The sequence below is a fragment of the Macrosteles quadrilineatus genome, unplaced genomic scaffold (genome assembly GCF_028750875.1).
Source record: "Macrosteles quadrilineatus isolate MER2022 unplaced genomic scaffold, UCM_ALF_1.0 Scaffold_6__1_contigs__length_79288215, whole genome shotgun sequence".
In the NCBI taxonomy this organism is placed as follows: Eukaryota; Metazoa; Arthropoda; class Insecta; order Hemiptera; family Cicadellidae; genus Macrosteles; species Macrosteles quadrilineatus.
In genome coordinates, this window is record NW_026542599.1 from 8,510,797 (window position 1) to 8,536,931 (window position 26,135).

Consider the following 26,135-nt stretch of genomic DNA (forward strand, 5'->3'; position numbering starts at 1 on the left):
GCATTAAATATAGAATCATACTATGCCTTATGTGTTTATTTGTGCCATTTTAGTCAGTAAGGTAAGTCTGCTGTTAAACCTTCCCATTCCAAAATCCTTTAGATAAACCTTAGCCTAAAGCCATCTATACAAAAAACGTCATAATAAATGAATGTTTTAATATTAGGATACAAACACTTAATTCATTCAGTTTAGAAAGATACCAACATAAAGGATGAGTCACAAATTCCTAAAACCCTCGATAAAATATGCAGTCCAAGCGAGCATAATTCTCGATTACCAAACAGATGAGAAATTGCAATAATTTCGATGGTCAAAAACTTTCAGCATAGAACCTCCTATCTATTCATCTTAAAGCGAACGGTCATGTACAACAATTAATTATCTATTTAATTTATTGTATAAAAAAGACTATAGTTTTAAATACACTCCAAACATTTAGTTCATCGGCCAATACTTATGTACAATAATTACACTATACAAGCCCAAAACATTAGGTTACTTTTTCACAAGCCTTTTAAAATACTTACCTACAGTATTTTCATAACAAATCAATTTTTAAGTGAATATCAACAGAATAGTAAAACATAAGATAATTTGTTCCTTAATTCAAAGATCATTTGTCAATCAAATGTAACAAAACAATTTCCTATAATCTATAGGTTGATAAGTTACTCAGTAAAACATTTTTGTGATTGACTACATATTTGGTAGTTATGCAATGTAATTTTCACAAGTCTGTTATTTTTCAAGAAGAATAACCCTGTGGGAATTATGACTTAACTGACTGTCATCTTTCAAAGCTTTACATGTTACGACTACTTTTTTTTATAGATTTTTAATATTATTAGGGAAAGGATAGGCGTTCTGTTATTTATCCAAGAAATAAGTCCATATGTTTTATTTATAACATCTGTCAGATGACTGTTTATGTTCATTATGTTTCAATATACTAATGGTTCTACCAAAGCGTAAAGTGCTTACTATGGAATAATGAGTTAATGACAATAATAGCCATGTATAAGACGTATTACATGCCAGGAAGCACCTATGGACCGGGTAGATGGAATGAACAAGAAAAAGAATTGATCAGAATACAGGCTGAAAAAGTTGGATTCTTTTGACTATTGAAAGGAAACAAAGTTTGTGATGAAAAAGGGAAAGGACTGTTGAAGAGATAAGGATTAACCGAGACAAGACTCAAAGACGGTTTTGATAAGTGGAAGGTTTAAAAAAAGTCATGAAAAATGTCACCTTTCTTGGTTGAAAATGCTGTCAGTTGCAGTGAAATGTTTTATTTTTGGTATAATATTTTGATGAACATTTTATCAGGATAGAATTTTTCTCTTACAGTTATCCCGGCAATGATTTTCATCGCAGTGCTTCATAACATGATTTAATTTTGGTTATTTTAACTAAATGTTACTTAATTTGAATTCGATGACAGTCATGCAACTCATAACTCTTGACACAACCACAGCCTATAAGCTTTTCCTTGAATAAGAATCAATCATTGATTGATTTGTAAAAAATGAGGTGTCGGAACTGTAACCTATTAAATATGATTGGTAACTATGTTAGTATTTTTATCATTCCAAAAGAGAGGTACCGGAACTTTGTACTGCTGCGTTCCTCTGCAAATCGAGCAATGGAATCAATTGTGTCTTTTAGAGCTACTTTTGGATAGTCATTATTCATCAAAATGGCTTCATTAAAAAAAACATTAATTTAAATCTGCTTCAAATCAAACAAAAACTGAACTTAAATAAAAACTTGAAACATCCAAGACCCCTGAGATTCAGAAGTGAGATAGTAAATATTAAAAAACTTTAAGCTAACTGTTCTGCTAATATAGCATCATATTTTGTCACACAAAACAACTTACGCTAACAGTGGAGTAGTTGTAGACCCTTAAGCTATGTACACAACTATGAAACTAGGTCCCAGTCTTGTAAGGAGTGTACTTTGGTACTCGAAGTTTTATACTCCATTCTTGTCTAGTACAAAGTTTCAGCCTAGTACTCTCTCTGAACCGTCTGCGAGAACCACGGCGTCACGTGACTCCACGAGGGAAACTTAGACAGGAATGTTTTCATTTCCATGGTGAATTGTCTTTCGTCGTGAAGATATTGGCCGATGGCGACAAAAGCGGCCAGAGGCACCTGTACCTCGCCTTCACTCTGGAAAGTTAGTCGTAATTTAATAGTGTCCATCATGCAGCGAGTCTGTTATAGTGTCTAATTGATCAGCAGGCAATCTCGCTAGTGCGAATTTCTAATTTTTAAATCTTCCTATTCTTGAAAAATACAACCATCTGTATTACCCAAATGGGGTTCGGTCCCAACTGATCCAAATGAATGGTGTTCTACTGTAATTAGTAATTTTGGTATCCGTTATCCAATAAAACAAAATCACAGCAAAATTGTTGCACAACAATTAATTGATAAATTAAAACTGACTATTTACCTCAGTTTTTGGTTTAAGTTTTTTGTAAACAAATTGATAAAAGCGACAGCCGACCCATCCCTATGAACTATTTTTTACTTTCTTTCTTAGACCCAAAAAATTAGTATTTTCTCATTTTGGAAATAGTATCAAAATATTTACAATCTTACCAAAATAGAGAAAAAAACCTTTCAATATAAATGATTTATAATTTTGTTACGCAAATAAACCTATTTAATTTTTCCCCTGCAAGTTTGCAGCAGAAATATGAAGAACCCCTGCCACCCCCAGTAAATAACCTCAAACTCCGCCAGAAGGGTAAGTAAACTTATACCAACCTGGAGGTCAAAGTATACTGGTGAAAGTGTTGTGTGCAACCCTCGCACACAACTGACCACGTAGGCCGGCCTCGTGTCCCATGTAGCTGTTGGTGTTGGAGGATCTTTCCCACTCTCGTTGAACGACCACCCGACCAACTTGACGCCTACTTTCGGCCACACTATCAAGTGCATGTGGTCTGGCCCTGTCAACAGGAAATCAAATGTTTTCATGACAATGTGAATCATGATTGTATTAAGCAGTGGTAACTTTTTTTGACAGATTACAGATCCAAAAAAGTATTCAACTTAAATTTACATCAATAAATATTACCATGGATTAAACAAACTCCCTATAATCTTTAACAATTCTTACACATCTGTAAGCAGCTGCTCTCCTAGGTACTGGTACATTATTTGATGGTACGTTAATTCACAAACATAATGTAAAAAACTGCCTCTCACGCCAAGTAAGAATCACTTTCTATGGTCTCAGCGGTAAACCACTATTAGTCCATAAATATAAATAATAATAAATAATTAATAATAAATAATTAATAAATAAATAAATAATTATAAACCACTACAAGTCCATCACCACTTAACCCTCCAGTACACGCGCCGCGGACTCAGAGTCAGCGCATTTGCAAAGTGCGCCAAAATAAGTGAATAAGCGAGCGAATGATTAGACGTGCATCTTCCTTCACCCACTACCTTTCCAAGGACAATGGCAGTGTTTTGACCGTCTTGGAGTCAGTTGGCCCTGAGCTACGAGGTGTAAAGTTGGGCGTGCCATGTTTCAAGAGGATGGATGGGAACAGGCCAGCGATTGACTGATTGGTTTTCAACACAACATATTCAATTTGAAATATTTGTAATTATTTTGAAATTCATCAATTATTTAAGATGGGGACGCCACTATGTTCGTATTTTAACCCAAATATGAGTGAAAGATGATTGGTGCGATCTTGTAGTCTTGTTAGTGACTTAGGCGACATATTCCTTAGACACCGCTGTTACTAAATAGCCCAAACAGCTAATGGCAACTATGGGACCTACAGTTTATAGTGGAATCCGAACCACATTCTTGCCTTGGTAGGTATTAACGAATTGGTCTAAGTATCAGGATAGTACTGCGGATAGTCGTAGTACTCACTAGTAAGTACAATAATCCACACCAGGAAGTATCGCACCCACAATGCATTTCTATAAATATCCACAATTCGTGACCTCCTAGTAGCTGGATTACAGGACGACGCCACCGTCCCAGTCTTGTCTATAGTCTAGTATAATAGCCAAGCATGTACTGAAGGGTTAATGGAGTAAAGAAGTTATGTGTTTGGTTGTAAGAAATGTGTGCATAACATGGATGGAGTTTGGAGATGGTGTCAACAGCTTTGATAAATAAATAATGATTCTACAACAGGTTGATAGCAATAAAACTACCATACCCATCCCTTGTAAAAACAATTTCAAAAGCCAGTTGAAATACCTAAAATATTGATTACAAAAATGGGGAATTATCATGTTTATGTTGTATAAATAATGAAAATAAATTTTTTTATTTAAAATCGAGTAGTCTAACAAGTAAAATTGCATTCAGTTGCTGTCACTAAATACAAGTGTTTTTTTTACCATTTTAAAGTTAGTTAAAACCATGGAAACAATAAATTACATATTCATCATAAATTTATGCTGGTGCAGAAGAGAACACAAGGATGAAAAGTGTGAGTAAAATCATTAAAATACATAATAAATATTAGTAGCTTTCTTATAAAGTAGTTTAAAAATCTCTATGTGTAGTAAGTATTAAGTATTGTAGGTACTATAAATAATATCAATCTGGTAAAGCGAAACCAAAATTGTGCAACGTAAGCAGTACAACTATCAACAACACTGTTTCTCAATCATATCTGAATTGTAGCTCATTGAACGCATTAAGGTGAATAAACAAAAAAAATACCATAAATCCTCCAGTACTAACCTCATGAATTGTTTGCTGTTAGGCCTTATATTTAATTTTAAACCTACAATTATGTAAGAATTGAATTCTGTTCATTGAATTAAAAGATCATTGAGTTTCATTTGAGACCATAAATTATATGGTCAAACCTCTTATTTTAGGTGAAAGGAAGAAACATAAGCATTATGATATCAGTTTTACAGCTCAGCCAGTGTATTACTGTACTGCATTTTGTGTGGTATCTCTCTTCTTTTTTTTTGTCTTAGAATTTCAGAGATAGTTGTAATTCTGTGCCATCTGCAATATTTCAACTAAATTTACTTAAGGTAAAGAGTGATATACATGTTGATGCTGGTGGATGGCACGGGCTGAAGTTTGCAAGATTCTTTGTGATTTCTTTATAAGAAAAACATTAAAACAGTAATAAGTTAGCTTTATAAAATTAAATTCGGTAATCTATGGAGTTCAAAGAGATGGATTTTAAAAATCTAGTTAACTTCCCTAAGTTATTATATTTTATGTGGAATCAGAATAATTTTTAAGGTGAATCTTTGCTTTCATAAATGGAAGCTTGTTAAGAGTTGCTGAGATAGGAGCAATAAACATGGATTATACATGGATATTGGTAATACATGGACCTAACCAGTTAAATCTAAAAACACACATAATATATATGTGATGTGGAAAGCGAATAGGGACCTCTTGTCGGGAATTTTCGATTTTGAGTTACATATATATTTGAATTCCAAATCACTTGGTGCAAATCCCATGCATTTACGATTTATTTTGTTAAAGATATAAGACTTTTACCCCATATAATAATATAGTATTAAGTAGAGATATTATTACCCTCTTGCTTTCATAAAGGAAGCTTGAGAGTTGCAGAGAATGGAGTTTTTGCGATAAACATACATGGATAACAGATAAATCTAAAAACATGTATATCTATTGATGAGGGTTAGTGTTCAATTGTGAGATCTAAGAACTTAATTTTCAGATTGTAAATAAATTCATTTGTATATGAGTCAGAGATTTTTACCATTGTTGGCAAGCTAATTTTGTAACATTTTTAACTGATTGAGGAAATCACTTGCAAAATAATATTTCTACAAAACGTCTAAAATGCTACTACAAAAGTAAGATCCAATACTGTTTACTCTTCAAATATATACTGAATTGTGCAAAATTTCAGTTGATTAAAAAAACACTCTTTAGAGTGTGCTCTTGTCAAACAGCAATTTTATTAACAGCTGGTGCATCTAGATGAAAAATAAATAGCATGACAAAGAGAATGTACAAAAAACCAATGATTTTAATAATGTTTTGTAGCAATACTGTGGTGGAAATGTAAAAACTAACAAAGTTACCATCAAATTTTGGATAAATAAGTCTTTTAATAGTTTTACTTTAGTAATGGAAAACAAAGGAAGAAAAAGATTTTGTAGATGATTTATTTGACAACAAATACACCACACAAGTGTATTTTCACTAACTGACATTAATGACAAAAAGAATCAAAATGTAAATTGAAAATCATTCTAATTTATCACACTAATTTATTTTACTTAACTATATTATCAATCAATTCTTATTTTCTTTTGAAATAACAAAGACATTTTAGATTAGTTTATTACTATATTAAGAAAATCATTTTACTACATAATTTTTTTCTGTTTCATGACAAACAATACGGAGGGAAGTTAGTGAAGGAATTCTTGTCTGAACAAACGTAAAAGATGGTTCGGAAATATACACTGAAGAAAATTGAATTTAAGAAATTGATTGCTGTTTAAATAATGAAACTTGAACGAACATGATACAAGTGAAGGAGAGATATTGGGAAAAATGAAAAATGTCAATAAATTGAGAACAATTTAGATTGGTCTTGTAGGGACTTGATTTTCTTTACATGTTTCTTGTTATTTAAAAACGAGTTAAACCTAAATCAATCTAACGATCTAATTACAAGCACAAATCACAAAATTAATCCTTTAATACGAGAATAAAATGTCGAAACTAATGATCAAGTTCACAAAATTCAGGTGGTTTAAGGAGACGTTTTCCTGAGTTCCCCACGAACTTTTTTAGCTTAAGGTAGGTATTGATTGATTAGTTGTCGGCTGTTGTTTCAAAGTTAGGGTGAGGTGGAGGGGATGGAATTGCTTCCCCTCAAACTGCCTAAATTTTGTGAACGGAGTATAGTAAAAGATGCAATATTCTTACATCAGAAAAACTTTACAGATTAAATGGTAAGATCAAGAATAAAAGGCTATCAATAAATGGTAGGCCTACTGGCTAAAAAAACTGAATGAATATTGGTCAGCAAAAAAATCCCACAAGTCATCCCACACCTTGAATTCTGAGTCTAAAATAGGCTACTGATAAGTGAAAGAACGTTCAGCGAATGACTCAATATTTCGAACTTACCTGATACATTGAAGTGTACTCTTCTGACTAAGTGAGGAGCATCGACTTTACTGATGGTTTCGTAGCCTGCAAATTCTAAACCTGTCTTCTCGTAAATTGCCGGTGGTCCTGCCTTTAGCCATCTCACATTTTTCGATTCCCTACAAAACCGATACATAATAAGTTTATAGGAAAACTAGTGGACAATTTTCCTTTCTTCCTTCCCTTTTTAGCCTCAAATCTAGTTGTTAGTTGGAACAAGAAAGTAAAAAAAGTATAATATTCCCAGATTATTTAGTAAAGAAGAAAACACAGGAATATTTATGATTTAAGATAATTTTTTTTGCCCATTGACTATTGTCAATAGGTGTTTTATTGAAAAATAAAAATTCAATTTCCACAACGTAAAAAAATATTTCTAATCAGTTTTATTTTCAAACCCCTATTCCTAAATATAGGTATTTATATTTTCAATAAAAAATTTCAAACTAACTAATAACAAGATTTTTTTACATAGCTAAATTTCTAACACAAAATCTTACTTTATAATTTACCAGGTAGCATGTTATGTTAAAGCCGCGTTTACACCGGAGTTTCAAACAAAAAGTTGCAAACTTTTATTGCAAACAGCAGTTGCAAACAGTAGTTTCAAATAAAAGTTTGCAATTTTTATTTCATGGTTTTGTTTCCATGTTTCATGAAAATGTTTGAAATAATTTCGACCTTGATTGAAACACCATTGATTGAAACACCATTGATTGAAAAAAAAACTTCCACTTGGTTTTCACATCGTCGACCCCCGATCCAGACTTATTGTCCTTTTTAGATTCTCTGTTAAAATAAATTATGAGGTTCCTCATCTTATTTTGGACCTCTGCCTTGCTTAAGTTAATTTCCCGTGAAATGTCATTCCACGCCTAGTTTTTCTTGTTTTTGTTTTTATAGTCAGAAATAGTTTGATTTTAAAGCTCTTCATGTTCTCTGTACAATCTAATTAACTTAATATTATCATCTCTTCACTCCATCTCACTCAGTAGATCATCACTCACAACACGCACGATACGAGATAAGTCACAACAAACATGAGGTAGCAGTCCAGACAGGGTACACTGAGTAGAGACAGGGTGGTGCGAGTGATCATGTGAGTGAGAGGTGGTAGCGTAGGGGATGGGATGGTGGAGAAATGTTTCTGTTTCGTGTTTCAACGGCTCATAGTGACCGAAACTAGTGTTGCAAACAAAGAGTTTGCAACTCCCTTTGATCTTTACCGACTTCAAGTGGAAACTAAAATTTCTGTTGCAAACACTGAAAAACTGTTTGCAACAGCGAAAAGTTTCATCTGAAAATTGGGCGTTTTTAGAGATGTTTGCAATTTCTGTTTGCAACTCGTGTTTCAAACTCCGGTGTAAACGCGGCTTAAGACCTAGATTTTTCAACATGGTTTTGTTCATAGAAAGGCTAGGCCAGGATTTTCAATTGTAGATTAAGGAGGATAGCAGCTAGCTAACCGTTGAAGAAATACAGATAGGAAATAACTACCCCCTAGTAATACTCTAGGGTACTTTGTCAAATGTAGAGAGTGAAGAGAGTTTACAAAACTTACTTGTTCAACATGAATTTCCAGGAAATCACTGGTATCCCGCAGAATATTTCTTCGCACAAAGCAGCGATGTCTTGAGCCTCTGTCATTTCTGACATGACGTTGTCAATCTCGTTGATTCGTCGATCCAAATTCATGACATAAAATCCAGATTCTCTTTTCCTCACAAATCCTGAGCTTCCGTAATATGTTTGGTCTGAGTGCTAGGACAAACATGGCTGGTTATTATAAAGTCTTCAAGTTACGAGGGCCGTTTGTGCGTATCGCTTCATAGTTAAGGTGTACGCTGCAACAAGGCTTCTTGCCACTTACTAGCATCATTTGTGAACAGAACTGTGCCATTTGAAGCTTTGTAGCACACTTTGCTGTGCGTCTAGAATATGTTTTTAATATTTTCCTGCCGTATGAGGGATTAGGTCAGTGATACGCTTTTGACAACAAGAAACATATCTGATGCCGACATTCATCGGCAGATGACTGAAGGTTATGGCCCTAGGGTAAAGTGCAGAAATGGGTTTTTGAGAGTAAAAATTGTCGTGAAAACTCCTTTCCCTTGTTGTGGTCTTATGTGAGAAGTCTACACCCATCAAAAACTTGATTCAATCCAAAAAGAACATTTTCACAGCCATTTACCCTCACTCATTGCATTAGGGAAATTGCCTTCAGGCAGCTGGCGACGGATTTGTTTTGTGTGGTTAAAAAATCATATCAATGATATTATCTCGTTTTGAGGGGGAGATTCAATAGTTAAACATTTTTTCAAACACACAGCGAAGCGTTAACGCCAACTAAAGAGTTTATAAATGGCGCCTTTCTGTTTACCAATGATGCCAGTATGCGGCAAGCCGCCTCGTTGCTACAAACATTGGAGCTATATGCAAAAAAGCCCATCATAAGCACCATCATTTCATTTATATAGTTTAAGTTTAAAGTACTTCTACTTTATGTTATTTACTCTAAATAAAAGGAGTGTCGTATAGTTATCAATCAATTATTAAAGATGGGGACGCCGCTATGTGCGTATTTTAACCCAAATATGAGTGTAGGATGAGTGGCGCGATCTTGTAGTCTTGTTAGTGACCAAGACCGACATAGCTGTTAATTAATAGGACCAACAGCCAATGACAACCAAGGGACCTACAGTTTATAGTGGAATCCGAACCACATTCTTTCTTTGTAATTAACGAATTGGTCTAATTATCAGAACAGTACTGCGGATAGTCGTAGTACTCACTAGTGTGGTTGTTAATCCACACCGGGGAGTATCGCATCCACAGTGCATGCAATAAATATCTACAATTCGTGACATCCTAGTAGCTGGATTACGGGACGATGCCACCGTCCCAGTCAAAATGTGCCAAGCAGACCTGCGGTTAGTAAGTGATGCGCTATGGCGGCTTCCAACGAATTAAAACACCCTGAACTAAAACGTATTCTCAAACAATATCTTCATAAAAGAGGACCAATTATAGGTAATTAATATATGCCAAAGACCTGTTAGTAGTTAACAATTACTATCTAAAATATCATTACAACTCACCACTACATATAGTCTCTGTGGTGTCGGGCTGGAAGGGGTGTTTAAGTAGGGGAACCCCACGGATGTGTACATAGCAGTTAACACACCAGCCACATAGAGAAATATCAGCGATAGGAACACAGTCCATGGTTTCCTTATGAGCACCATCAGCGGCACCTGTGATAAATGGTATCAGCAAACTGACAAATACTCTATCCCATTAGCCTGACACTAAAAATGAACATACTCCTTGCAAGGGAAAATTTCAGTTGGTAAGTGGAGGAACTTGTGTTTTATGGGGGAAATAAAACAAATGCAATATATTTATAATGTTAATTTGTACAGCATTGTTGTGCAATTTTGATCTGAAATCAATGAACTGTAAAATGTTATTTAATTCAATTGGTCGAGCAGTTTTTGTAAAAATGTGATTTTATGTTATTTTATAAGATTTTATGAGAAACAGAAAACCACTATTAAAATATTAAAAACTACTTTTCAAAGTAAAATTCATATAGGCCTACCAATTAGGCAATTACATTGACATCAGAATTTAGAATCCATCATTCAAGTATTCAAATAAAAAATCACAAATATTTAGTATTGCACTGAGAGTATTTTAGGTTTCAAGTGTGTTAGTCCCATAGTCATTTTATTACATTAGTAGATTTTGAGATTTGAATTAAATTTCTGGTTTTGACCATCACTAGTTACAACAAAAATAAACTTTCACAATATCGATATGTTTAACCGCAGGCCTACTCACAAAGTAGCTGGCAGTAAGCACACACAGTACGGAGCAGATAACTCCGATGATGATGTCAGGATTAGTGTCGGCTCCCATGCGACCGGTCACAGGTACAAACACCTGCAGGAACAATATACTGAGGTAGACTGTGTAGAAGGCCGGCAACAGCGCACTCGCCAGGAAGCCACACAGCCAAACGGGCACTGTAACAACATTGGGCACTGTAACAACATTATTTATCTACAAGTCCATGAAGAACAGACAAGAGTCACAAAAATGTAGAGATAAATAATTATAGCTGTTTATGTGCACATGTAGACTAGCGTTTTCTTAACTGTTGCCACTAGTCACAATTGCAGTTTCAGTTTTAAAATGTACTAACTACTAGCAGGCTTTGGAATAGCTGTTTCTTTGGTATTATACCAACCACAACCAAATTGGGTTAGGTTACCACACCTAGGTTAGGCTAAGCTAGGCCAGGCTAGGTTAGGTTATGATAAGATAACCGGCAGATAACCTGATCCCAACCTAAGGGTAACCAATTAAGGTGGGGTCAATATAATCCAAAGTACCTTATAGCTTGAAATGTTTATAATTTAACCCTTCAAGTGTCAATCGCCCGATTTTGAGAAACTTTGTACTCTCAGTTTTGTTAAATTTAAAGCCATGCAACGCTCGGGTCACTAAGTGTGATAAAACTAGTCCAACCCTTGATTGATACTTTGGAAAATAACATTCGGCAAACTTGATTTGCGGAAACAACTTGCGCTCACCTGACTGGTTCCTCTGACAGAGCAGAAGTAGGAAATTGGCAACAGCTGGTATCAGTACCACAATCATCAAAATGTACGCAGACCTGATCCCAGCCACTGTGGCGATTAGAAGAAGAACACTCCAGATCAGCTGTATTCCGTTGCAGTACATTTGCGCTTGTATTCCATCACACAGCTTGCTCTGAAATTAAATTAGATTGAAGTAGAACAAAAATTTGTAACCGTCAATTCAAAGCTAGTGTTAGAATAATTGCTTGTAATTAAATATGTAATAGTGCTAAATAAAAGTTCAACGGCTCAATATTATTACATAAAAATTTGAAGCATTTGGATGGTGTACTGGTTGATAGAATCAAACTGACGAGTAAATGATTTTTGCTTAGTGATGATGATTTTTGCTTAATGATAAGAAATGCTTAGTGAAAAATTGAACATTACAATGATATTTCAATTTTTCACTAAGCATTACTTGCTTGGGCTTTGGGTTGACCAGTGTTTTTAGTGTGGCAGATCCTTAAGTCTGCTTAATGGCCGAGCAATCCAAGATGATATTTCTATGACAAGGAAATGGCATTATAGATGGTTTGATTCCTGTCTCATTCAGGCCTGTTGTGTACATCATAAAAATTTGGTTGTACATTAAAAAATTTGGTGCTAAATAAAATCAGTTTCTTTCATAGCTGAATGGTATAATTTCAAAATACTCACACTCTTGCAGGCAGTGAAGATATACAACGGAGCAGAGAGAGCAAACAAAGATGGTAGGAAGTATATCGGCAAAACCAAAGAGTTGTGGGTATACCTAAACAAACACATTGAGGTTAATGCTATACAAATAGTTAATTTAATGTTGTTTTGTTCAAGATTATTACGCTACGTAATCATAGACTCCAGATCCTTCCAGCTACAGAAACAGCTAGCTAACTAACAATGATAAACATTACCCTCCGTTTTAAACTGTATTTAAAGCAAATGTTTACCGTTTAATATAGCTAATTCTACCCTCAGTTTCTCATCATCAAATAAATAAAAAATTATTGTAATAAGTTGATTACCAGGACATTGGCCGCTGTGTAGAGTCCAAGACGATGGCGTTGGCAACGGCGCTCGTTACCGCCAGAACCATACCAAGAGCCGGCACGAGCACCGACAACGCCAGCTGTCGACACATCGCCTGCCTCTTCATACCTGCGCCGTTACAAATGATTAGTCAACTGTCAGTAGTTCTAGCTGTTTAGAATCCCCTGATATTGATATTGAGGTATGACGATCTTTTACTACTGTTCAATCCAGGTATTATTAGGTATTTTGAGTTTAACGATATTTTATTTTAACAAAAGAATAAGGGTTAAGTTGAAACTTCCATTTCAGTTTTAACTTCAAATGCCAACACAAGGATCTAGTTTTCATGGGTTTAAGTGAGCAGGCTTAGCTAAATGGGAAAGAATCCATTCTGGAACAAAAAACACTTTAATCACTTTAATTTTTACTCCCACTTTTTTGGCAATATCCTACTGTCTCAACAACCCCTGGCCACCATATTGGACCTAAAGAAAACTCTCTTGCTCTTCCTTAGTTGATAATTCCGTCAGTGACAGCAAAGACAAACACTAAAAATTATTCTGATGTTTTGTGTATGTAATGTAAGGGGTTGTGTATCCTGTACCAGTTCAGACTCTTTCCCATTCAGGTAAGCCTGCTATACTGTACTCACAAAAAATCATAAAACCTAGGCCCTTGTGCTCTATGTTACATAAGGCGAATTTAGGCGATCTAGTGTACGTGTTTAAGCTGTACATTAATGCAAGGCAAGGTGAGTGTAGAATCAAATGATATTTTCTGTGTGCTTTGTTACCGACTAAGATTGCCTTCTTCTAATAGATTACCTCCACGATCATTCATTAAAAGCCCAATGATTAAGGACTTTTTAATAGTATTTAGTTGGCAGCATTTTTAACCAAGGCGTTCTTTCTGCTACTAGAACTTTTCTTGGTTTGAAATATTTTTGGTATAGTATAAAAGTTTCTGTGGTTAGAATAATGTGTTTATGGTTCAAAGTCGGATAAGCATGCTCTAATACAAAAAATTCCTAAAGCTTAAATTTTAAGTGGTTTTATCCACCTTAAATGACTTTAACAAAGTCTAGATAATAAAAACCAAAATAAATTATGATAATAATTGTTTAGGCAAAATTTAAATTAGGAAAATTTTTATCATTAAAAAACTATAAGCAGACTGACATTTATACTCAAAGACTAAATAATGTAAAGGCTGTAAATTAATCCACTATCATGGCTGGCGTAGGAGAATACCGAACTGACTTTACGGTAAAACACTTTAAACTAGTCAGTCTTATGTGGCCAGAAAGACTCTTACGTAGTCACTAACCAGACTAAAAGATCGCGATTGTCTTACAGCACAAAATACATCAAAACAATCATTATTTATAGCTCAATCTAAAGAAATAAATTTTGCTAATATGACAATTCACTCATTTTTTGTTTTGAACAAATTTACAATATGCAAATATTTCACAAAAATCTTAATTGTTTCCACAACTTAAAAGTATAACAAGGTGAAAATAGTTTAACATTTCAAAACTGTTAATACAGGAGTTTAAAAATAAAAACGTGCAACGAACAAGCTTCATGCAAAATATCTCAATCATTGCATTCAGCACAAATTCATAATGGGCAAGGTGAAAAGGGGAAACGGCATAAAGCATTCATGAAGACTTAAAATAAATAAGAAAATTCAGCAATCTATAGAAAAATATCACTTTTTTTACCTGTTTTGTGCATTTACTTGATTAGGATCAAACAAATTGTGATATTTTCAAAGAATGGTTTAAAGTCGTTTACTTTTTTGCTTTAACTTAGGAAATTCATCAGAAATATTTTGTAAAAAAACACCAAAATGGTTAGATCATGCAACCATCCTATCACCAACTTTCCTATGGTATTTTGTTTCAAACAATAAGTAGAACTATAATTTATTATTTGTACAAGTGTGACTTAAATTGATTAAATTTCAAAGTGGTCTTTTCTAAGACACAAAGGCTATTTTAATTTATTGATTGAATCTAAACTTGGTTAAGGTTTTGTTATGGGTTGGCAAATTTGTTTTCACTACTTTTATTTCGTCAGAGAAATAATAAAAGATTTACAGCCAAACATTTTTTTTTACATAGTTACAATAAAACATGACAAAACATAGCACTGATATTACGACCAGTAGCCTTATTCAGTATAATGACGAAGAGAAATCAATATCTTTATGTGATTACTTATCACAAAGTATTCTCGGGTGAAGTTGTTTTATGTGACCTTTTCTATGTACAGTAGACCCTCGCTCATCCGGACTAATGTGGCGGACGTCCGGTCCGAATTACGAAAAATCCGGACTATCGAGAGACGAGCAAATGCACAGTACTGTATATAGCCGTTTTTTTTTTTTTCAATTTTGTTCCAGGTCCACAGTAATGATAGACGGGCATATGCACTTCCACTGGTAATAATTTTTACTGCTTTTACTGCTACTGTTATCCAATTTGTTTGATTATTCGAGGTAGTCTCAGTCCCGTTTAGCTCGGATAATCAGACTTCTACTGTACTGTGTCGCTAAAAAAATCACGATTGCCGATCCGGACTCCCAAGAGTCCAGACAAGGCCGATCTGGATGCGCAAGAGTCAACTGCATTTTTTAATGTCATAAACTATATTTTCACAAGTAAGCAAGCTAAACTCCTTTTAATGTCTCCTCAATCAGCAACCTACGGCTTTCTTAAATTATAAATGAATATAATGTTGATACATAATTGTGTTAAACTTTTACTCATACATGTGATAACTATTTTATTAAAATGCACAAGCAACATGTTAGGAATTTAAAAGTCATTATAAAACCTTCTACAGGTGTAAAATAAATAACCAAAGCATACATTCACTGTGATCGGGGTTTGTATACAGCAACAGATTTTAGGAGAAAGTTAACAAAATAAATAAACAAATGTTAAATGCAGCAATGCACAACAGTATGCAAAGCAGTAAATTGAAAAAGGGAGAAGAAATTAGGTCTCAGATTTACTTACAAAAACATTTTGATGTTTGGTTTGGTGCTGGTTCTACATAAACAAGAAGACAATGTAAAAGGTGAGATACATTTTCTCCTACATATATTTACACAAATTGTAATCTTTCCAGTAGAGTCTCAATTATTCGATCTTTAATTATTTGATTTTCTGTGTTATTGGTCCTTCCCTGATGGTATTTTTCTTATTTTTTCTGTCCCACTTCACATCCTAGGATGTAGCCTCTAGCACAAAAGTTTCAAACAATACTTCAGGCTAGGCCTACAGGGCTGTGGAGTTATTACTTGAATAAAGTCCATGGGTGGTTGGCAGGATTTGAACCCAAGACCTCAGGGACAAAATTCTGCACTCTACCACTACCTCAGCTCGATCCATATCCGAGAGTGCCTTACAATCTTAGAGTCCCCTGAGATCACATACTGATTCTGTGTGGCAGATTGATTTTATACCTTGGTGTGTCTAAAAAAATCCCTTATGCTACAGGACTGTACTCAAAAGATATTACACTTGACCGTACTGCGCTTTGTTTTTGCACGCTGCATACCCCCATAGATTTAAAATACTACAAATGTCATCCACTCCTGAAAACACCTTAACGTCGTTAAACAAAGACCTGTGACTAAGTTTACACTCATCACATGCTTTAGAAACGGATTGTCTGAGACAGCCCGTGGTTGGATAGGCAAAGTAACTGACAAGGGGGACTGATAACTGGACATTCAGAAAGCATCTGCATCTTTTGGGTTTGTTTTGTATGATGGTGCACCAAAACCAAGAGTTCAGAGGAGACACAACAGTAGTTCACCACAGGTCATATAACTTATTAAAGTATCGGATCGGAGTATTGGATCGGATCACAGCAGGTGAACAGTAGTTCACCTGTTTTTACTGCAAAAAGCTCTTTGTACTTTAATACTTTACTTAGAAATGGCAACCGTACGAATGTAGATATTTTAAGCCAAGTATGAATGGAGATGAGTGAAGGATGAGTGGCGTGATCTGTAGTCTTGTTAGTAACTAAGGCCAACAAATTCCTTAGACACAACTGTTAATTGATAGCCCATACTAATGGCAACTAAGGGACCTACGGTTTATAGTGGAATCCAAACCACATTTTTGCCTTGTATTTAACAAATTGGTCTACTTAACAGGATAGTACTGCGGATAGTCGTAGTACTCACTAGTGCAGACGTTAATCCACACCAGGGATTATCGCATCCACAATGGCCTATAAATATCCACAATTCGTGACTGCCTAGTAGCTGGATTACAGGACGACACCACCCATCCCAGTCTAGTATGTCGGACAACTGTTGGCAATCTAGTAAGTCCCCTTCCTGAAGAGTGAATGATCGGTAGAATGCAGAGAATAATCATGTGTACGGATATTGAAGGTCTCCAAATATAACCGACTAGGGTGTGTGAAGATTTTACAAATACAGATGAATTTCTTTGAGGCTTTGGCCAGCCCCTTCTAGATAAGATAAGACCCCTAACATCGCGCAAAGGGAAAACTGTGACTGACTTCAAAAGTACTGTTTCAGTGGGTGATTTTTATTTGGTTTGATTTAAAATTATAACAACTGTGTTTAAATGTGTGATTTTTAAATTTTTGTAGTGTTTGGAGATAATATTCAACACTTGTGTTATAGTTTTCACTGTTTTTCTGGTTGTACAATTAAATTGGATAATTGAGACTTTACTGTATTGGTTTCTTTTGCAAGACAATGTCTGGCAGTTAATTTTTTATACAAGATAAAATCCATCCGTGAAATTTCCATTTCTTTTCTCGTGTAGTATGTACATTTTGTAAGTCTGACTCATTAAATACAAAACTTGGGTGATAGGAGAATTCTGTGTTGAACCGTTGACTATACACTGTGTAAATTCTGTGTTAGTCAATGGTTGTACCCACATTACAGTGTGGATAAAATATTTAACTTCTTTCTAATAATTAAAGAATAACAATTTATCAGCTGATAATAAATGACAAACACACGAGGATAAAGACTGAATATGTGGTGTTATCTTTCAAGATTATATTTTCCCATGATTGTTCTCTACTTGCATACAAAAATTTCAGTTTTTCAACATAATATATGCGTTGGTGAACTTATAAACTCACATATGTAGCGAATTAAAAGAAAGTTTGGAGTTGTGAAATCTGAATATTTTCATTAATTTAATTTTTTTAGTAATACAAAATTAAAATATTTAAATTGTTATATTATTTACATAAAGTGATAAACTAAAACATCAGTAGTCTTACAAGTTACATTTTGTGTCAAAATTTTATCTGTAACAAATTTACGATTTTTACTTAGCATTGATTAAAATAAATTTTAATTCCTTTAGAAGCAAGGCTTCCACGGATTCTGATTCTGATTCTATGAATGATGTGACAAGGTTCCACCCAGAAAAAAACTGTTTTTAATGAACCCATTCACGCTGGATTTTTTTTTTTATTAGTCTTTTAACTTATTCTTTTGAGTCATTTTATGGCTTTCATCATATAAGTATTTCAACTCGATACGTCCATTTAAAAACAAAATATAAAAATCATTGTCCTCCTCTTCTATACTTATGTTTAAAAAGAGACAATACAGGTGTTGTGAGCAATCCTCGTTAAACTCACTAATGCTGTGAGCTTCCACTTAAGCTGGACGTTTACTCAAGGTGGGCCTCCCACCAGCTAAGCCACACATTAGTAAGCTCAAATGGATTGCACATGTATGGGATTCAAACCCACGAGTGTAGAAAAACCTCGACGCAATACTCATCAGTGCAACACTTTAGCCAACTGAGCTGGCATGCCACCATTGGCCAAACAAGTCGATAAAGCCAGGTTTACATGATGCCAGTTGGTAAGACAGTTGTCATTACAAGATTGCGGGATTGTCGAAGGCCAGATGTCCTCCTAGTTGTACTCAGTCTACTACCGGAGACAACTGAATTTCAGAGCAATTGTGAGGGCAGTTGGCAAGACAATCGTCCTGACGTATTTACACAAAGCCAATAATTTCATACCAGTCAGTTCTCTTCAGAAGATTGTCTCTCCTACTGCCATCGTGTGAACCCGGCTAAAGTTCACGACGACACTAGCCCTTTACGGGTTTGATTCGACAAACTACATGAGCGGGTGGGTTAGCCGTAAGGCTATCTCTTCATGAAATGTGGCGACGAGCTACATACGAGTCGTCAATGGGTAAAGTTAATGTTTGTCAGTCATATAAATAAACCAGGAAAACACTCACCAGAAGTGTAAGCGAGGGTGTTTTTAATGACTGTGTACACAGACAGTGCGACGGTGCTGAGATTTAGTATGATCCCGATCACTTCCGAGTATTGCACCATGAAAAGTCCCAGGACATCAAAGTACACCTGAAAAGTTTCACAAGATTAACACAATCAACTGTGGTGGAGACAGAAATTTTAAGAAAATGGAGAATGCAAAATACAGTTAAAGAAATAATATTTTTAGTGGGTATTTAGAGTAAAAAAAGGCGGAGTAAAGATTGGAGAGAAAATATCGAAATAGTTGAAGACAGCTCAAGAGTGAAAATGCAGAACCGTTAGGGCTTTTACAATTAATTATTTAAAACGTATTTTATCGCTGCCACGTCCGCCACGAGTGCCTGGAACCTGTGTCAAGTGTCAACTTCAATGCGTCCCCCACATCAAGGGTTTGCCAAAAGTGTGCACACTTCCCTCATCTTACATAATCTACAAATTGGCTACCCTCTTCCCAAGACGTCGTCAATCGTCATCCACCATCCACCTACGGGTTCCGCCTATGTGCCGCCTCTACTCTCTAGTGTTTCTTGGTCCAGGACTGGTTTCACCACCCTTGGATTTTAGGTGAGTCATATATTACCCTTTTTTACGCCCCAGGTAGATTGATGAGGTTAAGAGCGCAGAAACAGAGGATGAATAAAATGGCAGATGGAAAAGTGAGAGAAACTGAAAAGGGAAAGAAAATTTAGAGGCTTCGTGGATTCGCAGACTGGGAATAACTGAAACGGAAGTGGATTTTTTTATTTTTAACCACTGTGTTTGAATATCCCTAAAAACTGCCAAAATAGGTATAAAAATTAAACTAAATGTAAACTTCATTCAAACACTTAGAGGTTGATTACAAATCAAGTAGAATTTGCTTGAATACAAGTTTTAATTATTTAAATAAAACACAATATCAACACTACGTACAGAAAGTAGCTATTTTCGATAATAGCCAATATCAAAGAAAATAATTATTTCAATAATAACAGAAGGGATTTTCCCTATCACAAAAACACTGTTTACCTGGCGGCCATTTTTGAACTCGTTAGGTCTCTTGATCTGTTCGGAAGCCACGATGTGTCGCACCAAAGCCAACAAGTTGTCCCCGGTGTGCTGGTAAACGCTGGGTAGAATCATGTCATGTCTGTCATACTTGGTGTGGTACACGTAGCCGTTCTTGCAATGGGCAAAGTCCAGTCCTGACAGATATTCATTGAATCTCAGAATGATTTTGATACATTGTAAACACAATAACAGAAACCTTTGACAGTTAATAGAACTAGACATTTTATGTGGTTTTGCCAGTTTCAGAATCAAAATTATTCATAAGTCGTTATATTCTCGATGATATCTTAAAGCTTTGTTAGTATTAAAATTACTTACCAGGTTTCTGGCCGTAATCGCGGAATATCCTAAAATCTGTATCGGACGGAATCAGTCCAGAATGGAAGATCTCTTCAAACAGAACTTTTGCACTTGGGAATGGAACAGATTCAGCATACAACTGCAGAAAAACCAAGAATCAGAACTGAAATTCACTCTAATTTTATTCTAGCCCTTGAGATTTAATCAATAAGATATTGAAGTTTTACATGCCTTGTTTAAACCCGATGTCCAGATCAAATGACAATTATGTTTGTTTACATATTTTGGCTTGAATCCACCTTTCTTATTTTATTGTAACTATTTACCACGTATGGTGAATAAAAGTTGAAAAATGTTGGATAAATAAGGTATATGTGAAACAAAGTTTTTTTTTTTTTCAAGTAAGCGTAAAAAAATATAATTCAGTACAATAGACTCCCACTAATCCCATCCAATCTTATCTCCTATCCAGGAGATAAGATCATAGGAGATTTATAGGCTAAATCTCCTATCCAACCTATGTGGTGCTGATAATTGAAAGTGCAAAACTTGTGAAATACAATTAGGAAAATGGAAAAAAACTTAAAAACTTTGCACAACAAAATCATGAATGTTGACAGTTGCAACACCATCCAGTATTTGTGTTTCTTGTTCTAAGCTAGTCTTCCCCATTTTGGTAGACCTGCTTTACCCCAGAAATCCTTAAAACGTTGGCTCTTCAACCCTATGTTACATCATTAAGCTAAAAACACAGTTACTGGTAGTTATTTAGCAATTCTAGAGCACAGAAAATAGCAAAGGCGTATGGGGGGGAGTGGTTGGGTGGAGCAAAAGTTTTCTGTTTCTAATTCCCGATTATGTTCATAAAACAAAAATAATTTAATTGTAAAGAGGCCAGTCACCTAATTCCACTTTATTTTTAACACAGTCAAATGTTTTTCCTATTATTCATAGGCCTACTTAGTCAGCAAAGGAATTGTTGAGTTGACACATAACAATAATAATAATGTCATGATAAATTATTTATCAAGTACCCTACTGATACCACTGCGATCTTATAATACTATTCTTATTACTAATGTGGATTCCCATGCAAGACCATTGACAATATCATGTACCGTATCTACATTAAAAGACCTTTGTGTTAAATGTGTTATGTGCCTCTGTCTTGATTTCCTTTTGTCCTACATCTAAGGACACAAGGCTTTAGCCTGGAACCGTTTTACTTTCACACATTGCTTCAGGCCAGGCCTAAAGGGCAGCGGTATCATTACATAGCAGTGGCGGTTCCAGAGAGGGGGCCATGGCCCCCCCCGAGATTTTTTTTTTTTTTTTATTTAAACATTTATTTTATTTACATGAATAGACTATTACACGCACATAAGCATGTTGGACTATAAGTGTCACTGAAGAGTTGAAAGACTTGGACAAACTGTGTGTCTGGAAAATCGTGGGAAACCCCGCTCTGCACTCTGTAGCAATGCAGTCTGGGCAGTGGGCGTGGCACCGCGTCCGCGCGCATCCGCGTTTCCTGCCATCCGGTACGTCACCGTGTCGATCATACCTCCACATTACGTTACACCTACACTTGTGGCTCAGCTCAGTATTCGTTTTGTTAATTTGTTACGTTTTTTGTTGTGTTTGTTATTAAAACACAGTTTTACAAGATATAACCAATGTTCATCTCCATTTGAGCGTCTTGAGCTCAAGCACCGGACAAGATTATAATGGTAAGTACTGATCATGAAAGTTTTTAAATCCTAGGCTTAGTTGTTTTCTAAGTTAGGTTAGCCTAGACTCGAAATTGAGCAACCGCCATTAAACTTACTACCACTCATGTGTAGACATTAACAAAGTCGCAGTGGCACAAACAGTAAGCGATTGTAAAATATCGATGTTATAATATTCATTGCGTTTGTGTTTTTTTCATTGCGACAATGCCACGGCAGTCGGCAGCGGACAGATCCGCAGAACAGAACGCCGTTTTTGAAAAACTATAATAGTTTTGACGAAATCGTCGACAACTAGTTTATGTACCGACAATCTAGATACGGTAGTTAGTTGTTGTGTGGAAGTGGGTCTTGAAATAACCGAATTATTAAACTCGTCACCGCAACTTCCACATGTTAATGTTATGTTAAGTTACGGCAATATAGACAAATAGTAATAAACTAAGCGCTGTGTATGTTGCGCTGTGGAGTGTGGGAATGGTACGTAGGTCGGAAGTCTCACAGGAAGTATACGTATTGTTTGCATACGTATTGTATCAAACCTGAGTTATTTTATGCGTTTTCACATTTTAGTTCTCCACTGATTCCCAGGTACTATAATTCTCCATTATTTTTGTAAAATAATGAGCAAATGTATTGTAGCAGTACACTTATGACTTGTTTTGATTTTATATATAAAAAATTCTTAAAGTGATGTATTTTATTTTAGTAACCTATAAACATTCAGTTAATTAAGAGTGAAATCATAGATTAATGTTAAACTATGAATAACGTAAGTTTCAAAACGGTAGGTAATGCTTTGAGAAATAAAAATAAGTGGATACTGGGAATTATATTAATATATTTACATATTGTAAATTATCGTCATTACTTTTACTTAAATGGCTTTTTCCAATTATTATTATGATAATAATAATTGGAAAAAGCCATTTAAGTAAAAGTAATGACGATAAATTATGATGTTAGAAACTAGGACAATAATTCTATAAATTGCTAAAATACCTACTAAAATTAAGTTGCGTTGCTGGGAAACAACGATAACTTACATCTCTAGTATGATATCGGCCAGTTTTCAGTATAATGTAAAATAGTCCTCTTGCCGTTTTGGAAAAAATTTCACAATTTATGCCTTGTAATTTGTTAATTTGATTTATTTACAGATTTTAACTTAAAATTCCATGAACATCGTATCAAACTTTTGGAATAAATTTCCCAATTTATGCCTTGTAATTTGTTAATTTGATTTATTTACAGATTTTAACTTAAATTGCCTATGGTTTGTATGTATACCTGTATATTGTATTCCGTTCGTTGTTCTAGGCATTCCAAAATGATCGGAAACGCTTGAATCCAAATCCAATAAGTTCGTACTTTAAAAAAGTAGACAAGAAAGATTACGTAACTCAGGATGCGTCCATAAAACTCGGTGACACACTGACACTCAGTCTTGATCAAGGGATATCTGATGCAGGCACCTCACAAAATGATGTCAATTCCATTCAAAATTTATAACATTGGATCTAAAGAAACCCAAAACGTGAAGGCAAATGAAGCTTCGTCCACGATTGAGTCATCCAGCAATGACAGTATTTTCTCCAATGATATAGGATTGTTCATAAATAAAAGTGTCGACGAATATACAAAGTGTAAATTGTTGGAAAACCCATGGGTACCACCGAAATCGTACCAACTGCCTCATTCGGTGCACACAAAGGGAGGCAAGGAATTAAAACGTTATTTGGGACACCATCACCTAGAACAAAGGAGTTGGCTAGTTTATTCTCACGAAAAAAGGGGAATATTTTGTAAGTTTTGTGTGCTTTTTGCCGGCGAAAGGTGTGGCCACAACAAAGGTATGATAGCACAAAACCTCGTCACTCAGCCTTTGACCACTTACGCTAAGCTTTTAGGTAAGCAGGGACATTTACAGTCCCATGAAGATACTTTGTATCACAAGTCATGTGTTCAAGCCGGCATTGATTTTCTTAAAAGTTATCACAATCCTCAGAAATCTGTTGAAAATCAGGTAGATACCCAACGATTACTCCAGGTAAAAGAAAATAGGGAACGACTTCGACCTATAGTGGAATCAATAGTATTTTTGGGCCGGCAGAACATCCCCTTAAGAGGTCATCGAGACGACGGCTGTTTGGAAGAGACAGCTGGGCCTAGCAATGAGGGTAATTTTAGGGCATTGCTACGTTTCAAGGTGGCATCAGGAGACGAGCATTTAAAACGTCACTTGTCAACTGCTTCTTCAAGAGCCACCTACATTAGCAATACGACACAAAATGACCTTATTACCTGCTGTGGAGAAGAAATTACTGACACTATCCTGAGTCAAGTAAAAAATGCTAAATATTATTCAGTTATATTTGACGAAACGACAGATATTTCTCACACAGAACAACTTTCATTGAATCTAAGATACTTATACAAAAATGAAATACGAGAAGATTTCGTCAAATTCATTGACGCATATGAAAGAATTCCGTCTATAAGTCTAGATCAAGATACAGACAGTGAACAACGCCTAACTGGAGAGGCCTTAGGAAAAATTGTTGTCAAATTGCTGCAAGAATTGTCATTAGATTTAAACGATTGTGTAGGCATCGGCACCGACAGTTGTAGTGTCATGTCATCCGAATCAGTAGGTGCTGTTACTGAAATGCAAAAGGTTTTGAAGAATGCATGTAGATGTCCCTGCCTGAACCATGTATTGAATAACTCAATTTCAACATCAGTTAATGTGGCTTGCATTAGAAACGCCGTGGGTGTGATGAAGACAGTTGTGGCTTTTTTTAATATGTCAGCCAAAAGGAATCAGGTTTTGAAGGCAACTTTAGGATATCAACTATCAAGCCTGTGTGAAACTCGTTGGGTGGAGTGCCACGAAAGCGTCATCAAATTTAGAGCTGCACTAACCAATATTGTTGACGCATTGACTTTAATAACTACATGGAAAGATTCAAAGTCATCATCTACTGCATCAACGTTGCTAAACTCGTTATGCACACCTGAGTTTTTGATATCAATGCTTGTATTGATTGATATCCTGAAAATCACGCTACCCCTTAGTAGACTGCTCAAAACACCATCCCTGGACTCCAATATGGCATCACAAGCTGTAACCAACACACTGACCACAATACAAGTAAAACGAACTCAGGTTGAAACAAACTTCAGCAAAGTGTTTGTTGAATTTACAGAGCTAGCCAAAGTAGTAGACGTTGAAGTGAGGTTGCCACGACTTGCCAGCAAACAAACAAAAAGATCAAACCACCCAGGAACTCCGGAAGAGTATTATAGGAGGTCCATTTACATACCTCTACTGGACAATGTATCAAATGATCTATCAACAAGACTAAGTCAGAGTTCCCTAGAATGTTTTGGTCTAAGAGGGATCATCCCAACAATTCTAGTTGGAGCAAAAGAAGAACAACGCATAAATCTACTAAGTCAGTTGAAAACGGCATTTGATAAATTTTCTTCTATCATTGGCAGTGGAGACAGTAAAATGAACACGATTTACTTCGAAGGTGAACTGGAACTGTGGAAAACACATTGGATGTCACAGCAAGAGAAAAATGTTAAGCTGCCTGAAGACGTAATGGAAGTATTGGATGCCTGTGACAGTAATATATTTCCTACAATATCAAATCTTGTCAGAATCCTGGCTACTCTTCCAGGTATGTGGTATTTAATATTACGGTCTACTATGCATACAGTAAACAAGCTATTAAAACAGTTTTTATTTTATTTCACTTTTAGTAATATTTTGATTCTCCGATCTAATAAAAATAATACCGTAAGGGAGTAGACAAGTAGAGTTAACAATAAAATTGTGGATTTAAATACCCAAATTTGAACAAATATAAGAGGCATATTACTCTTATTAAT

At 35.3% G+C, this 26,135-nt stretch overlaps 1 protein-coding gene across 1 annotated transcript in view; it reads right to left on the minus strand.

The window, feature by feature from the left end:
- Window positions 1-1,632: 1,632 nt before the first annotated feature.
- LOC128996510 (endoplasmic reticulum metallopeptidase 1-like) overlaps window positions 1,633-26,135 on the minus strand; it is a 30,511-nt gene continuing 6,008 nt past the window's right edge. Inside the window, exons 6-17 of the mRNA XM_054421889.1 lie at window positions 20,524-20,644; window positions 20,164-20,339; window positions 19,116-19,242; window positions 12,827-12,959; window positions 12,480-12,573; window positions 11,772-11,952; window positions 11,017-11,201; window positions 10,272-10,427; window positions 8,735-8,934; window positions 7,153-7,292; window positions 2,784-2,968; window positions 1,633-2,180 (exon numbers count right to left, since the gene is read on the minus strand). Of these exons, the coding sequence (XP_054277864.1) occupies window positions 2,016-2,180; window positions 2,784-2,968; window positions 7,153-7,292; window positions 8,735-8,934; window positions 10,272-10,427; window positions 11,017-11,201; window positions 11,772-11,952; window positions 12,480-12,573; window positions 12,827-12,959; window positions 19,116-19,242; window positions 20,164-20,339; window positions 20,524-20,644 (1,863 nt within the window). The 3' untranslated portion in view covers window positions 1,633-2,015. The remainder of the gene's footprint in view (window positions 2,181-2,783; window positions 2,969-7,152; window positions 7,293-8,734; window positions 8,935-10,271; window positions 10,428-11,016; window positions 11,202-11,771; window positions 11,953-12,479; window positions 12,574-12,826; window positions 12,960-19,115; window positions 19,243-20,163; window positions 20,340-20,523; window positions 20,645-26,135) is intronic.